The following is a 17,248-nucleotide window of genomic DNA, read 5'->3' on the forward strand; positions in this document are numbered from 1 at the left end:
TGGTATAGTAGACAATATTGAGATAGTTGGACCAACTCTCACTTGGTATTTGGCAGTTTCCTAATTTTCTCCAGGCTGCAGTTGTTTTTCTGCAGTTGTTTTTCTGTAATTGCTCTATCAACCAGGCTGGTACTCTGAGGTGTTCACAATTCCATCTTTGCACAAGGATCGCATGTCTTAACAGTCTGAGACTATATAACCAGTAGCTAAAGGGGGAGCTGAGAAGCTTTCCATAGGATGGAAATTTTAGAAGTGTCAGGTTGTGTGCATGTGTTTTAAATAAAGCCACTGATAATTTGCCCGAAGAGCACTCTCATTCTAAGATGCTATATGAGCATCCCTAGCTCCCTCTTGTAACAACCATTTTCATCCATGACTTCGCCTAGATTTTGCACTAGACTGTCCATTGTGCTAACTGTTGTTTTAGAACTCAAATCATGAGCATTCAGACCATCATGAAAACAATTGTTTAGACCCAGTTGTCTGGTTTTCATTTCTGTCTGGCCGAGGCTCCCCACTCTAGCCTACCAAAGGTTGTAAACAATGGTATATCAGTTCAGACATTGCATCCTACTGCAGTTAGAACGAACCCTTGAAACGCTTCAAAGCACTGGTTTCTGATTTTGGTTTGCTTTACCAAAGTATGTTGTTCTCTTGATTGTGCCAAAACACAGTTAAGCTTCTTTAACCATGATTTGGCATGATGTCTAGAGTGAGCCACTGCACACTGCCTGTTCTCATTCCAGAGATTATTGTTCAGTCAGCCAAGGGTATACCATTGCCAGTCAATGTATGAGTTTCCAGAAATCATTGCTAGTCATTCCCTTACTGTTGGATGCTTCCTGTGCACAGACACATGCCTCTGAGATTTCTGAATACTTTTGGGGAACATCTTGGCTTTATAATTAAGGTTTAGTTACTCCCTTATCATTACATAGGGCTCTTAGGGCCTGTTCTCATTTCAGCTGCTCATTTGGGGATGGTTTAAAAAAGAGATTCCTTATGATTGGATCTTATCTATTTGATTGAATTCTGGATTCATTTGTTCTCTGCATAGAGCAGTGACAAACTGCTCCTATTGCTTGCGTTTGTTTGAACTTTTGTGTCCCAGATCTTTCTTCAGAGGATATACAGAAAAAAAAATGTGTTTCTTAGTCAGAATTGCCCATATCTGTTAGGAGAAACATGCAGTAAGACATTGATGCATTTTCATGGGGACTTAAAAAAAACAAACAAACGTGGAAAGTTGGAGAACTGAATTTAAGACTGGAAAAATGAGAAACAGAAAGAAACAGAAATGGACAGATTCACCCATCCTGGGCGGGGTGGGGGGCATCAACAGTTTCCCCAATATCACATGAACTGAATGAACATTATCAATGCAGACCGTGGAGACTTTCCCAGCAGCAGCATTGCATAGCTAAAGGAATCTGGGTGACTTTGAAGACCAGACTCTCTTGTTCCATCTAGACAGGCAGCAGCTCCTGTTTCATGCTGATGCTGTTTTGGGCATTTCATTAATCAGCTGGAGCGACCGTCGGATTCTATATCTCTTTTACCCTGAGCCCCTGTGCTCAGTTGCCTTTCTAAAAAGGAAGTTTCGTTCCTTTGCAAGGTTGTTCTACTGCTGGCTGTGCAAATTCCCATTCACTATTTGTTTCAACTGTTTGCATTGGGTAAGTTCTCCCATCCCTCACCCTCTTCCTTGGCTTTTTCTAAAAGTTGAGGTAGTGTTGAAGTAAACCTTGACTTGCGTATGATATTGTTTTGATTCAAGCTGCAACCGTGTACACTGACCTGGGAGTTCCTTCTATTTCCAACGTTCAGGCTGCGAGTGCCATTCCTTTTATATAGCCAAAACAACAACACCCCATGTGCAAGAGGGAGGTGTCTACAGGGAACCCTAAAGTTTGCAAAAGTACAACAAATATTTTGGGGGAAGAATCCCTAAGTTTGAGTGGGTGTGTGGGAAACCCCAAAGTAGACTGGGTGTTGTGAGACAGGGAATGGAGAAGGGGGAATGGATTCCCCGCAGTTAATACTAATTTCTGAGCAAACCTGCATAGATTACTTGCATTTATATCCTACCCTTTTCCATCCTGGCTGAGGCTGATGGGAGTTGGAGTCCAATAGCATCTGGAGGTCCCCCTGATATAAAACATGACTATTGCAAGCAGCACTTGCATTTAGGACCTGCTTTAAAAGGGATGTTGAGGTTGACGGCCTGTATTTTAGCCTCGGTGTTCCTTAAAATGGTCATGTTTCAACACTGCTGGAGGGTTGCACCGCACATGTACACACACACTTACAGATGTGGATGTGTAGCGGGGAGTCCTGCTGGCGTGGGCCCAACTGTGACCATGTGGAGATCTCTGGATGCCTGGTTGGTGACTGATATCTCCACCTGGCTGGCCCCTCAAGCTTTCTTAAGCAGGTAAGCAGAAGAGCTTATTCATTGCATTTATATCCCATGTGCATGGTTCACCCCACTTCGCAGTTAATCCCTATGGCGACATCGTGAGGTTGGTTACGAGGCTGCGACTGGTCCAAGGTCACCCAGTGAGATTCATGACTGAGTGGGGTTTAAACCCTGATCTCCCAGGTCCTAGTTTGACACTCTAGCCACTACACCACCCTGGCTTCTTAGAGCTCTTCTGCTATAGGGCAGCTATATAAATTAAGTAGGTAAATAAATATGGGGAAAGCAAATGTCACTTAGCGAAGGATCTGAAGTTTTTTCATTGAAGCTTGGATTTGTTTTATTCTGGATTGTTTTATTTGATGTTTTAATGTGTTGTTAACCAGTTTGAGATTTTTTCTCTAAAATAGAAATTGGTATAGAAATGAAATGAATAATAACAATAATAATAAAGCCCACCGGGGGGTGGGGATGGTGCCTAGACACACTGTTGTGGCCACCATAGCCCAGGTTTAAGGTGCCATTTGGTGATTAGATTATACTGAGTTTCGAACACTACCCTCCAGGCCTCTGGATCAGGCCGTCAAGAGTCCCCTGCCAAGGCCATACCCTTCACTGGCCCTGTTTTGCACTCTTGAGTGCTTTTGGCTGGCTGGACCCTGCCCTTGAACTCCCATAATGCCTCGTTTGTCTCGATGGAGGATGCAGGTGGGTGTGGAAAGACATCCGTTGCTCCGCCCACTTTTCCCCTGGCCTCGCCTACTGCAGACATGCGGCCCTCAGAAAGTTACTGTGATGGAAATGTGGACCTTGGGTGGAAGCTGGTTCATCCCTGGTTTAGATGCTAAAGCCTGGGTGGGAAGGGAGATAGGATTGCTAGACCAGGGACAGGACGAAGTAGGCGGCATTATTGAAAAGGGAGGTATTTCACACATCGGCTTGAATGAACCAGCCCATTCTTCGGCCTAGGCTTCTAGTCTTTTCCACCGCAACCCTCCCAGGCCATGCAAATGCGAGTAGGAGGCTGGGCTTCTGATTTGCAATTATGATACAGGGCTTTTGTTCATTTACCATTGTTGACTCTGGCAGGCAAGACCAACTGTGGCCCTTTTGTCTGATGGAGCTGCCCAGCTGGTGCACTGCTCTTGAATCACATAAATTAACATTTTTTATTTTTTTTTTAGAGTTGCAATGCACAAGAAATGGTTTTTATTGATGCTTCTCTTGTCCCCTAAAATATTAGACCACACAAGTCCTTAATATAAATGTTGCTGTGACGTTTATTTCCTTCCTCCGTAAATAATGTGAGAGGTAACCTACAGTTTCCGGGATTCTTTAGGGCAGGGGTGGCCAAATTCCAAGACACTGTGATCTAGGGGGGTTCAGGTCAATGTTGTTGACCTTTTTTTAGGGGAGCCAAGTTGTTGAGCTTCTTTGGGGGAGCCACTGATCTGCCAGTGCTCTACCACAGACGCTGAGTGCTTTAAATATGTGTACATAGCAACTTTTGTGGGGAATCTGAAGGCAGGTCTGCTGGGCCCTAGTCTTGACACTCTGTCGACACATCTATTAACCAGTCTGGAGTTTGAGACAAAGTTCTGCATTTTAAAAAATCCTTTTGCTTGCAGTGGGAACCAAGCTGGAAGACTCAGTACAGCCCAGCCCAGTTCGCTCAAAACAGGCAGTGGTGGAAATCTTGCCAGAGCCAGAAGTCACTACGGTCACAGAGAAAGAGGAAGAAAATCAAACCCTTCCAGTCTTGACAGATGAGAATCCACAAATGGTGCAGATCAGCTGGGCATCCACACGTGATTTAGCTCTGCAGTGATACTACTTTTCATACTAATTTAAAAGCCCCGAATCGTCACCATCAGCTGCTGATTAAGGGAGCAGGGCTCAGCGAAGTGTCTTCCACTGTAACCAAATGGTCTTTGGGGTCAGCTTGGGGGCTAAAATCCCTCCAGCACTTTTCAAAGAAGAACACTGTGTAAGACAGCCTGATTTACAGCCGACTTCAATGCCACAGTCCTTTAATCTAACCTGATCTTGGTCCCATCAACGTCAGTGTGATTGAAGATTGGTTCGTTCTAAGTGTTCTGGTTTGAATGAAGGCTGTAAATCAGGCGGACCAGGGAAATGCAGGCACTGGCTGATGTTCCGATTGAGGTAGTGGCATAAACAGTCACGAGGCGGCTCATGCGCCATCCAAACACATCAGTGTTTATGTAAGGGGAGAAACCCAGCTAGATCAGAGTGGTTGCTTCTATCCCCACTTCTGATTGGAGACAGGAGACCATACTAGAGGATGGGGATGTTGGACGTACCATAGCCTAGTTAGCACAGCCAATGGTCCAGAAGGATGGGATTGCAGTACAGCAGCTGGAGGGGCTCACAGGCTTTCCACCCCAAGTCAGAATCATCCCCATCCTGGCAACTTAATGCTGGATGCAGGGAGGAATATCACTCCAGCTTTTAATAATTATTTCTCCTTAGTTAATCAATAAAATTATGCGAGCAATCCAAGGAAGCGTTCCCTCCCCAAACTGCCTCATTAAGAGGCTGCCATTGTCCCAGGTGTTGGACTACAACTCCCATCACCCCTGATCACACTGAAGGGAGTTGTAATCCACAACATGCAGAAGGCACCATGTTGGCTGTTGCTGCTGTGGCGCTACCACCCTGTTTGAATGGCATGACCAGCTGAGAAGTCATTGGAAGCCCCTCAAGAGATCTAGCCAGAACCCCATTAACACCTGTGCCAATGGAACGGGACGCTGCCTCTTTGAACGTCACAAAAATGTCAACCCTTCACGTTTTCGAAGGACAAAACCAAAATGACCACCACATTGTAAGTAAATAGTAAAGCCTTTATTTTTGTTTTGATTTGTTAAGAACAGCATTTTGAAAATAAAATGTCTTTGCCCATGCTTTACAACTTTTTTTGTTTTGTTTTCGTTTTAAATTTCGTATCTTTATGTACAGTCATTATGGTACACATTTGATTGTCTTGAAAACCTTTCCAAAGATGTACAAGATTAAACAGTATGCAACGGTCAGCCGAGTGGGAAAAGGGGACATTATAAAAAATGCACATTAATACATTTAATAAATATATATATTATCAAAAAAAATGAGACTTGGCTCTCATCAGTTAATAAAAGCACCTGCTGTGTAATCTGGTAAGGTGGCAAGAGTAGTCCAGTCTGTTCTCTTTTAAATAAAAGCTACATGTGCTTCCAGTTGTACTGCCTTTGGTTAGAACAGAAGCCTCAAGCAGAGTTAAGCCAAGAACGATGCCATTGCCTAGCAGTTAAAGCTAGAATTTTAACACACCTTGTTTATCTAGGACTGCATCCTGCAAGACACAGGATCCTTTGACAAGGGCATCTGTGCCCCTTGAAACCTTCTCCACCATCTCAAAAAGAGATGCCGGAGTGGAAACTACCTCCCAACCTCTGGATCTTCCTTGCACGGGGTGTAAAAAGGGCTGGTGTATAGCAGAAGAGCCCTTAATCTGGGTGGTGCACTCAGGTTGGCCACCAGTATTCATCTACAGCTCAGGGCTAACGTGTGCCTTCACCAGAGCCACTCCAAGTCAATGGCTTCAACCCCAAAATTTCATGGGGCTCTGGATGGGGCACATGCCCCAAATTCTATATATTCACCCACCAGAGCTGCTCAACCGAAGCCAATGGGTACAGTTTTGCTAGTCTTCAAATAGTGAAGGCTGTTTGCAACTGGAGGACACAATCCTTTGCACAGTGCAGTGCAAGGTTCACCAGCTGTCAATCATTTCTGTGAAATGAGCCAGCCTGGCTCCTCTCACCCACCAGTGTTCTTAGCCAATGGGCAAAGTCAGAGCCGCTTGGACACCAGGCAATTGGAATCCCTGCGGTCCTAAAGAGCTGCTCCTTCCCTCTCCTCTTTAATGCACTTTCCCTGCTTCTGCCTTGTTTTCCAGGAAGAAATTCAACAGAACAAGCCTCTTCTCCCATGGAAATACAGCCATGGGAAAAGCTTCGCCCTGGTTGTACTCTCTAATTCTGTGTGATGCCATGCCTTTCACGACAACCATGTTGTGTTATGTCACACACACCCCGTTGGCAGTCCGTTTATGAAAGGCATCCCCCAGCAGTCTCTCAAAATGCAAAATGTGACCCCTGGTGTAGTTGCTTAATGGATTGCATTTTTCTTCCAGTTTATGGGGTGCCACCTAGCTCATCTCAAAAACTTGCATGTTGACAACAGTCTAAGGTGCCTTATAGACACAATTCTGCCATAACTACTCAAACGTAGGTTTCATGGTATTCAATGGGGTTTACTCTTAGGAAAGTGTGCATAGGGTTGCATCCTAAAATATATATACACATATATTCCTCCCACCCCGTTTGAGTGGCATTATTGATTGGCAAAATGGAGAACATAGTAGCTTTTACGCTTCCTAGAGTGAGTTGCAGTGAAACCAAATCCCCCCCCCCCCAAGTAGTTGTGCTTACTGTTGTGGAGTTACAGATGCTTTACATTCGTAATCACTTTCCTCAAAAGGCAAAAGTATAAACAACTTCGTTACATTAACAAAAATATAACTTAACATAAAAGTGCCCCTTTTTAAAAAATCAACAAGTGGTATTTTTTTTGGGGGGAGGGGGTGGCAGAATCTGACATCACAAGTTACAGACTGACAAAAATATAAATTCATTCCAAAACTAACTTGCTGGGGAAATGAATCAATCCCTTATTTTATTTATTTTATTTTATTAAGGTTTAATCTGCACACCTCCCACCACTATGAAGCAAGGCTCGGGTTGACATGAGTGGTTAAGGGAAGTCCTGTGTTTGCAGGATCCAGCCCTGTCTTTAAGATCCCAAACTGCCATTGACTTAAGGGGAAGCAGGATTGCTAAATCCCTTCTTGTCTAAAAAACAAACAAACAAACATTGAACATCTTAAATTACACTCCTTGAAAGTATTTTTTTTCCTTTAAAGTCAGCCCCCCACCCCCATATAATTAAAAAAAGAAACACCACCAACCCAATCGCTTCCAAAAATATATCAACACTCAGCTGGGAAAAAGAAAATTGTTTGCCATTTATGCCATGTGCATCTTATGTGTGTGTGTTTTTAATAATAGAAGTTTAAGAAAAGTCCATTTTTCAAACTGCACTTTTTCCATTTCCCTTAAAATAAAACCCACACATGAAAGCACCAGCTAAGATTTTATATAGTGATAAAATGAGACCCAACGTGTTCAAATCTCAATAAAATGCAACACTAATATTTATACATTTTCTGAATGCATTCACCGTGTGTGGTTCTTTTCTGTTGAGAGCACATAAAGCAACTGTTTGTGCACAACAAAAAAGTTATTGCTTTAACCTAGTCCGGGGGATGGGGGGACGGGACTTGGTAAGATAATCATGGCAAGAATGGCAATATATACTTTCTTTTAGACTATATAAGTGTGTATCACAAAAATCCTCATCTTGTACCCCTTTTGCTACTAAATAGACCAGCCAGGGTCAATGAGGCTACTCATGGACATTTAAGGCCTAGTTCTCATTGAGGTGAAGGTACTATTTCAGACTGCAGGTAGAACATCTTAATTCATGTCTTTATTTTGGGGCTTTATGCCTCGCCCTTCGCTTCCAACGGGAGCAGCTCGAGGTGGCTGACATGATCTTAAACAACAATGACGATACAGAAAAGAGGCGTTAAAACAATACAATCAAATCATGAATACAACAGCAAGAACAGCATCATTTTTTCACCCCCCACAAAACAACAGAGCAGGAAGACTGAGAGAGATCAAAACTTAAAAGTCCAATGCTTTCCTAAATAAAAAAAAGTCTCTCCACCTGATAGCAGGAGAGCTTGAGTGAATGGATGGGGCAAAACTTGAGAAGAAGACGCAGTCGTCTGGGTGCTACCACGGAGAAGGCCCTTTTATCCAAACCTTGGAAAATGAGCTCAGGTAAGGTTTAAGGGCCTTCTCTTCCTAAGAAAGGGGTAATGAACGTGGGGCCCTACGGATGATGTTGGACCATAACAATACCACCATCCCTGATGTTTAGCTACCCTTGCCTTAAGATGGTCTTGGTCCTAAGCCAGAGATTGGGAACTTCTGGGCCACAGGTCAGATTTGACCTGGCAGTGTTCCCAATTTTGCCTGCGAGACTGTTCCTCATGAATCATGGCTGCTTGGCGGACAGCTGACAAGTTACATGACTACACAGGAGCAACCGGGAGCTTGAAATAGCTCCCTTTGTGGAGCAAGCTACGCTCCCACAGCCCATGAGCTGACAGGCGAGGGGAACGAACCTTGCTCCAATAGTACCAAGTAGCTTCTATTGAAATTTCTGCTAAAACGGAGGAGAGGGAAAGCTTCATTTTAGCAGTGGTGTCAACGGAAATTTTGTGATGAGTGGGATAAACCCTCCTGCCAATCATCTGAGGTCTGGTGACTGATAGGTGGGTTGACTCACAGGAATGGGGACATAAAGATCTGGCCCCCTGCAGCCACCCTGCCCTCAGCCTAATTGGACTTTAGATGTAATAAGCAGCATAATGGATTGTGCCCAGATTCTAACACAGGAAAATGCTTAATACTTTCCCCCATCGAACCTGGGATTATCTTTCTTCACTGCCAATGGTTCTCCAGAAGCTTCAAGCTGGTACAAGAACAAAAGAAAATGACCCCTCAAACTGGCTTCCACAGCTGCTGTGTTTTGAACCACCGACACCTTTTGATCACGCTCCAAGGACAGCCCCACAGGCAGCGTGGAACAGTACTCCAGCCTTGCTATGCCAAACACAGGTGTAACCATGGCCAGATTTCACCTTTCCCAAGAACGGGTGGTGCTGGCACACCAGGAAGAGCAGAGGAAAATTACTTCTCCTTGACGCCACCACCTGGGAACCTAAGAGCAATGCCAGATCTGGGGTGGAGTTCTCCTAATCACAAATGAATAGAAACCCCTGCATATAGAAACATAGCATGGCAGGGTTTCCCCCAACTTCCTGGCTTTCTGCGGGCAAGGAATGTCCATTGCATAGAAGAGTTTTCAATCAAATGAGCCTCCAGCTCCTTGCAAGCATTGGAAGAGTGCTCCAGACGTCGCTGAATCCAAACCACCTGGTCAATTCCAAACACCTCCAACATCCCTGATTTGTGGCCACCCACCCTCTGCCGGAAAACTGTTGTTAAAAACCGGTTGTTAAGTCTGAAGTGGTACTACTTTCCAAACAACGAGCTGGTGACCTCAATGAGAACTAGGCCGAAATTAACAAGATCAGGCTTATAGTAAAGAAACCAGGGACATTTCCCAAAGTAAAAATTAAAAAAAACCTGTCTTCTTTCCTTTGCAGGATACAGCCTTGCAAAGCTACTCTGTTATGTGGTCTTTATTTTGTTACATTATCATTTATATTCACCATTTGAAAATAGATATATATTAATGAGAACAGATGCAAAAGAATTCCATCCTTCCGCATACTTTGCAACTTCATGTAATGTGTGTGTGTGTGTGTGTGTGTGTGTGTGTTTAAAAAAAAACAAAACACAAGCAAACCTCAATTGCTTTTTTTTCTGCAGGAAAGCAGGGCACAATGCTGGCTTGACTGGAGGATGTGATGGCTGTTCACATGCCCAATATGCGTTCGATGCTAAACAAATGAAGGGATGCTCTGGCGAACATCATTAAAACCATAAAAATGTGAAAAGGCAGGCAGGCACATGGGACCCTCTGGTGAAACGGCGTGGGGAAACAACCACACACTTCGTTCCCAACCCCCACATGAAAATAATCCCATTAGAAAACACACAAAGGAATAAAATCCTCCGTAAAAATAAAAAAAAAAGCACACAAGGAAATGAACAACCCATTGCAGTCAATGAGACTCCAGTGCTAAACTGAAGTTGGGAGGAGAGTGGCGGGGGAAACCAACGTTTTTTAGTGGGCGCCTCTACTTTCCTAGATTTCCTGTGTGTCTGGTTCCACTTCTTGGACACGCTTATGAGCTACAATCGCCTTGGCCTGTCCTCTCTCTCCCAACCCCTTCCACACAACACGATTTAATAGCAAGTGCTGCCTTCGACGTGGCCGTGTGCAAAAGAGGCGGAGCAAACAGAGCCCCGCCCCCTTTCTGTAGGAAGGTTGCTATGCAACTTCCTAGGGTGCTTCCGGGGGGAAGAGTGGCAGGCCTGCCGCCATGGACCAGCCTGCACTTTCTGAAATAACAAAGTTGGTTCCTCACCCTCGTACAGCTCACCTTAGAAACCCAGAATATACACAGTGGCACTTCCCTTCATTTTGGAGTGAGAAATGACCTTTAAAAAGGGCCTGGGATGGTCAGGAAACACTATTCTAGATGGATATAATTTTATTTTTTATTTTTCTTATCCTATGACTACTCTCTCCTTTCCAAGATGGCCAGTTAAGTTGTAAGAAAGCCTGCCGGGCTGAGAGCAGGGGCAATCTGAATTAAGGACTTTTTTTGTTCTATCCTCTTCGTCTCAAAACTTGGATGGCCGGACAAAGGCCATATTTGCCTTGTGTTCTGGTTGCAGCAGAGAGTTGCCTTGCCATTTCTGAACACTGTGTCCCCTTTCTCCCGTTTTTATTTTTGGAAGAGTGCGCCTACGTCTATTTTTAAACTTAGTTTTAGCTTATATTTCACTGCAGAGGTTTTGCTTTTGTGGTTAGCTTATCAATTCAAACGGCGCTCACATTTTTATTTTTATTTTTAAAACAACAACAAGCTATCCGGTCTAGGATCTCCCATGCTCCGTGGATGGGTCCCCTCCTCCCGCACTGCTGGTGTCCTGTGCTAGGATTATTCACTCTTCCCTCAGAAAAAAAATAAAACAACGCACACTGCCAGGAAATAAAATCTGTCTCTCTCTCTCATCCTCTACAGCCTATAAGCTTTTTCACCAAAGGTGTCTTCCAGTGTAACTTGGTGGAGCAGTTGGAATCTGGAAATAAGGATAATAAAGCCATAACTAAGCATTCATTAAGAAATCACTTAAGACAGGCTACATTATATACACAAAAGCACACAGAGCCATCCCAAATTAACACCATGGTCAGTCAGTATGCTAAGGGCTGTAGCCAATGTTAAGTCCTACTTGAGAGTTGGAATTAATGGGCATGATCACTGCTGGTCCGCGACTTTCAGCAGGCCTGCTCTGAATAGGGCTCACTTGGAGACAACCCGAGGGGTTTTTGTAACATCCTCTGCAAAGACCTAGCTGTCAGCGAGGTGGACAACCTCTGGGCTGGACACCCAGGTCCTTCATCCTTTTCTTTATGAACATTATGAAGCAGCATTCTACAGCTGAAGGACAAAATCACCAAATTCTAGCTTCTGGGATCTCCAGCCCTTTCCCATCCCTTCTGGAGAATATTTCAGGGAATGAAATTGGGACCACCAAATTATGATGTCTCCCAAGAAGAAGGGTTCTAGACTAGCCTTCCCCTCAGACATGATAGCTTTCAGTCATGCAGCCTTGAAATGGTACAGGTCAGACTCCAGCTGACTACTTCAGTGAGCTGGGCCAAGGCTTGTATTGGCTGGTACCCACTGGGACTGGTAGGCCAGAAGGCAGGGAAGCCAACAGTAGGTGGCGCTAGAGCTAATAGCAGACTCATCCTAGCTTGGTCCCCATCCTCCTACAAGGGCAAATCTGAGACAAGAGGAGGAAGGTGATAGCCAGGGGCACCAGCTGGACCGGTTGTATGTAAGAAGGCAGACAGATGGGAGCTAACTGAGGTCAGTGTACTGGACCAGCTTCCATTGCCCAAAGCACGGGCACCTACAAACGAGGAGGGGAAGAAACTCAACTTTCTTGTGGGTGATGAATATTGAGTGAATAAACTGAACCCCCCACTAGATTTTAGTCTTGTGGTGTGCAAATCTCAGCCTCAATCATGGCACTTAGCGGATATTTCTAAATCTAACGTTGACTCCTAGGGAAAGGCCACAAAAGCAAACTGCCTCTTTCAGACCTAGCGATCAAAAGCCAGGTTGCAGCCAGTATAATCAACTAAATTGTGGCTTGGGGAGGGAGGGAGAGGGCAGCTTATTGCAGCTCGGAATGGCATTAGCTCAGAGGAGCATTAGCTGCAGAGAGCCGCTCTTGAGCTCCCCCTCCAACTGGTTACATCCTCACAGGGGCAATCTGGCTCCCAGCGGCTCTGTCCAACAGTGTCTCTCCACACACCCCACACCCCGCCGAGTGAACAGGGCAGGCGGCAGGCTGGGAAACAGACCTTACAAACTGATGATAATATTTGTGCATTTAAAAAAAAATAAAATTAAAAAAAATGTGTGTAAATCTGCATTATGGTGTCAGCAAACCTCCCCAATGATAATAAAAGAAAACAGCCCAACTTGCATGGAACAGAAGCTGGCTCATGAGTAGCCTTTTAAGCAGCATGTATGTAGGCATGGAATTTTTTTTTAAAAGTGGGTGGGGGGTTGGATGAGCGTTTTCCTTTTGCCAGCAAGCCGGAGAGAGTGAGCGCACACAAAAGCGGCCTATGGAGTTTCTTGGGTGCACTTAAACACACACAATGCAAATGAGATGTAAGGAGGCTGTTTGGCTCCAGATCTCTCCGTAAGCCACTCTCGCAGTGACCTGGCTGTGGATTAAGAGAGCAGCTCGCGTCCCAAGGCCACACAGACCCGTTTGAGCGAACTCTCTTGTGCGGGCTTCTGTTCTGTGTTTCTATCAGGACAGTGTGTGTGTGTGTGTGGAACTATCATAAGGAAAGGTGGCAATGTCCTCAGCGAAAGAGGGCCTTTGTAGGGAACGTGCTGGCTTTTCAAAAAGGAAACAAAACCCAGAGGTGTGTTGCAATTTTAAAAAACAAAAAACCAGACACCTGAATTGCTGTTAACAGTGGACATTGAGATATAACTCATTTAAGGGGGGGGGGCGGATGGCATTGTTTGGACCAATCCTGAAAAGAGCAATCTTAGCAGCAAAAGCTTAAACGGCCCAACAATGTCAGGAAAATTTGGAATTTAAGTCATCTTCTGAATGACTGCATGCAATACTTATTATTTGAACCTTTCATGTCCCCAGTCTACCCTGCCCCCCTTCCAAATATGCGTAAGCATCCAATTGAATAAAGTTCTGAGTTGAAACCAGAGGTTGGGCATTCACCCTAAAAGGCAGCATCTTCTAGAGTCACATTTTGATACTTACAGTCCCACCATTCAGGACAACTGCCATCTCAGTGGGCTGGTAGACGTTGCTTCTAAAGGGGGCGCCGGGACGGCTACCCAGGCTGCCGTTGCGAAATCCTGCAGTTCGCAAAGCTGTGTGTGGTATATTTTGGGGTGCGGGGTGGGGAAGAAAGAAAAGACAGGTAAAAGAAAGATTTTTGCATTCTGAAAATATATAAACTGTATCCTGCTTCCCTTACTGGCCCACCAGATGCCCCTGGGATGTCTGCAAGCAGGTTGACATCCTAATGGCCGCTGCAGGTGCAAATGGTAGGTGCAACCGAGTGTTGCAGCGTAAAGTGCTCCCCATCGAGGATTCCAGCCAACTCCATTCTATTTCAATCCTTGCCAGGTTTTCCACACATGCCACCTTCCAGCAACCAGACAACGTTCTGTGATCACTGACCATGCCCAGTCTTCACTGGGCCATTTCTGGGCTCCGCTACACTCTTGCCTTATTTTCCCCAACTCTAAAGATTTTATGTACCTCTGCAATCCTTTGGGATCTCTGCTCCCTCCCAGAAACCTGCTGATACCTCCCCTCTTTACTACTGTTTTGATTACCTAAGGATCACCTGCACTCACATCCTAAACCTCAAGAATGAAGGGAATAATACCACCTTTGAGTATTGAAACAGAGAGCATATCCTATCTATGCCATATATTTAAAGCACATCCAAAGCACATATAAAGCACAAGATGTCCCCCAAAGAATCATGGGATCTGTAGTTTGCTAGGGGTAAACTACAGTTCCCAGGATGCTTTGGGGAAAGATGTGTGCTTTAAAGATGCACTGAATGCACTTCAAATGTATAATAATAATAATAATAATTTTTATTTATAATGTGGATCTGCCCAAATATTTCATCACATGGAAGTACAATGACTAACAGGAAAATCTTATTCCTAAACTTCATAGATGGCAACTAGAGAGGGGAAAATCTAGTGATTTCAGTTTCTCTCGGTTTCTCATTTTTCCAATCTTAAGTTTAGTTCTTCACATTTCTACATCAGCTTGCTGTCCAGCCGTCCCCAAAAAACAATTGTTTACTTTTCATTTCATGAGGTTTTTTTATATTGATTTATCTCTCTTATAAAGTACCAGTTCAGAAAGCTACAAAGCTGATAAAGTTACACCACAATGAAATGAAAAGCTGATGAATTTAACTCTACAGAACAGAGTCAAAGCAATGCAAAAAATTGTGAAAGTATTTGCAGTTTCTTTTTTTAAAAAAAGAAAAAATCCTAATAAAAATTCATTAACATTTTATTGTGCATTTCTCCCAATCTACACCATTTTTTTTTATATCTGCTCAAGAGAAGTTCTTCCTAATGTTTCACTGAAATCTACCCACCTGAATCTACTTAAGCCCATTAGATAGACTCTTGTCTTCTGACAAATAGTCATGGCTGGCGCCCATTGGGACTGGTAGGGTGGACTGTTGGAAGACCAACAGTAGGGGGAGCCAGAACCAATGGCAGGCAGGGCTAGGGCCTACTTTTGTCCCATCCTTCTCCCTGCTAAACTCTACAAGGGCAACACAGAGAAGACAGGCAGTTGGAGGATGGCTAGAGAGAGACTGAGGCTGGAGGAGCAGAGCTCCATTCACTTTAATGGACCAGCCTCCACTGCTTCTGGGACAGCAGAGAGCAAATCTTTCCCCACTTTGCTGACAGAAGTGCATGACAATCCTCCTTGTTGACTCAGAAGGAAGCCCCACTGTGCTGTCATGCCTAGACGAATGTATATAGTATTGCAGATGTTTCACAAAAGGAGGAGCTCTCAATTTTGGTCACAGGAAAAAAGACGGGTGGTCAGGCAATATTTGGTTTCCCATATCCCATTCCATTGGGAAGCTTCCAATATATTCTATATATACGTAATTAGTATATCGCCTTTGTGAAATAACATCTAGCAAGCTTGCTGCAATCTGCAAATTTCAATGCAGATGCTGAAAATAATGACTGACATGAAAGAATCACAAATATTCAGACTTAGGCAGATGTTGGGGAGAGGCTTTCCTTTCCATGTTAATCTGAGGCAAAAACCACAAAGGGGGCAGAGGACAGATACACTTTCCAGAAAGCGGTAGTGCACATTTAAATCTACCCACTGATGGGTTCAGTGCAGGTGAACAGCGATTAATCTTCCATGGAATTCTGCCAGTGGGTGCCCATTTGTAATCTGATTGGCTACTTGATGGTAGTGACCTGTAATGTGGTTGGTTCCAGCAGTGTGACCAATTTTCAGTTGTTCCTGATTAGCTAGAATTTTGTGTTACTTCTGTATCAAAGGACAAAGTTAACTGGACAGCCAAAAGACATTAAAATAATGGACAGCCAAGGACTGTGTACTTCACTGCTAGGCACATCAGAAGGCATTGCACAGCAAGCCCATGGTTCACCTCTTCTGCATCTGGGCAAAAATTACACCCCAGAAGAAATCCCAACAGCCTCTTACACTAGAAATATAAATCCTCTCTTGCTAGACCATTGAGGTGCTATTGAATAAAGAGGATTGTTTTTATTTGAGACTCCACAGATACCCTGAACTTCTGGTTTTTATTTGGTCATCCCCCTATTTCATTTCTGCACATGGCAACAACCTCTCCTCCTTCACTGCCCTCTTAAACCTGTTATGGATAGTTTGGTGTTTACTGAACACATTTCTGCCTAGGGAAGCTTTCCCTGAGGTGTAACACGGTCATTTATGGAAGATCAATTTAATATTTGATGAAACGTTGCTTTTGCTGTTTTTAGAGTTTGTTCAGATAGCTTTATCATATTAAGAGAATGTGGTATCAGTGTGTGGAAACAGTCCAGTTCCATTGATTCCCCAGGCATGCACCTTCAGATGGTGGAAATGCCAGGTCTCATCCTGGCACGCAGGCAACTTCACTTGGTCACCAGTGGCTGATAGCCAGGTGCAAAATGCGCCTGGCACCTGACTAATTTGAACGCTGGTACTGATAGAGAGGCCTGGAAGGCCATGTCTGACTCCAGGACCCGAGGTTCCACATCCCAGAGCATCACTGACTAGCACTGGTTCTCCAGGGTTTCAGACACAGTTCTTCTCAAACTGGAGAAGCCGGGGATCGAACCTGGGACCTTCCAAATGCAAAGCAAATTGCTCTACCACTCAGCTATGGGCCTTCATGATACTGAGTCAGACCACTGGTCCACCTAGGTCTGTATTGTCGGCACTGATGGGTCTCTAGGTCCATCTCTGAGCCCTATGTGGAGCTGCCTGGTTGAGACTCCACCTGGCACCTTCTGCATACAATGCAGATGTTCTACCACTGAGCTGCAGCCCTTCCCAAGGTGCTATATCTCTACAATCCAATATGTTAAGGAGGAGTGCTAAGTTCTCATTTGTTTCTATGTATTAAGAATTCAAAGACGATGGAAAAAAAGTAAAGCCAAGGCTTTAGAAGTCAACTTCCAAATGAACCAGAATTCAGCCATGTGACAAAAATCAGCAGTCTCTCTTGGGATCTGGGGTGCGGGAAAACCAGCCCCAACAAGCCAGTATCTTCAAAAGCTTTCAAAACTCGCCTGTCATCTCACTACAAACATTTTGACATGGAGCACTCCAA

At 44.3% G+C, this 17,248-nt stretch overlaps 2 protein-coding genes across 7 annotated transcripts in view; one reads left to right on the forward strand and one right to left on the reverse strand.

The window, feature by feature from the left end:
- The window catches only part of IQCK (IQ motif containing K), a 33,642-nt gene extending 28,288 nt beyond the window's left edge, over positions 1-5,354 (forward strand). For all 4 annotated transcript variants that reach the window (XM_083413761.1, XM_083413764.1, XM_083413763.1 and 1 more), the window contains one exon: positions 4,048-5,354. In XM_083413761.1, the coding sequence (XP_083269887.1) occupies positions 4,048-4,247 (200 nt within the window). In that variant the 3' untranslated portion in view covers positions 4,248-5,354. The remainder of the gene's footprint in view (positions 1-4,047) is intronic.
- Positions 5,266-17,248, reverse strand: part of GPRC5B (G protein-coupled receptor class C group 5 member B) — a 29,799-nt gene continuing 17,816 nt past the window's right edge. For all 3 annotated transcript variants that reach the window (XM_083413669.1, XM_083413671.1, XM_083413670.1), the window contains exons 3-4: positions 13,633-13,745; positions 5,266-11,394 (exon numbers count right to left, since the gene is read on the reverse strand). In XM_083413669.1, coding sequence (XP_083269795.1) covers positions 11,350-11,394; positions 13,633-13,745 — 158 coding nt within the window. In that variant the 3' untranslated portion in view covers positions 5,266-11,349. The remainder of the gene's footprint in view (positions 11,395-13,632; positions 13,746-17,248) is intronic.

This window comes from Podarcis tiliguerta, assembly GCF_965153285.1.
Source record: "Podarcis tiliguerta genome assembly, chromosome: 14".
NCBI lineage: Eukaryota > Metazoa > Chordata > Lepidosauria > Squamata > Lacertidae > Podarcis > Podarcis tiliguerta.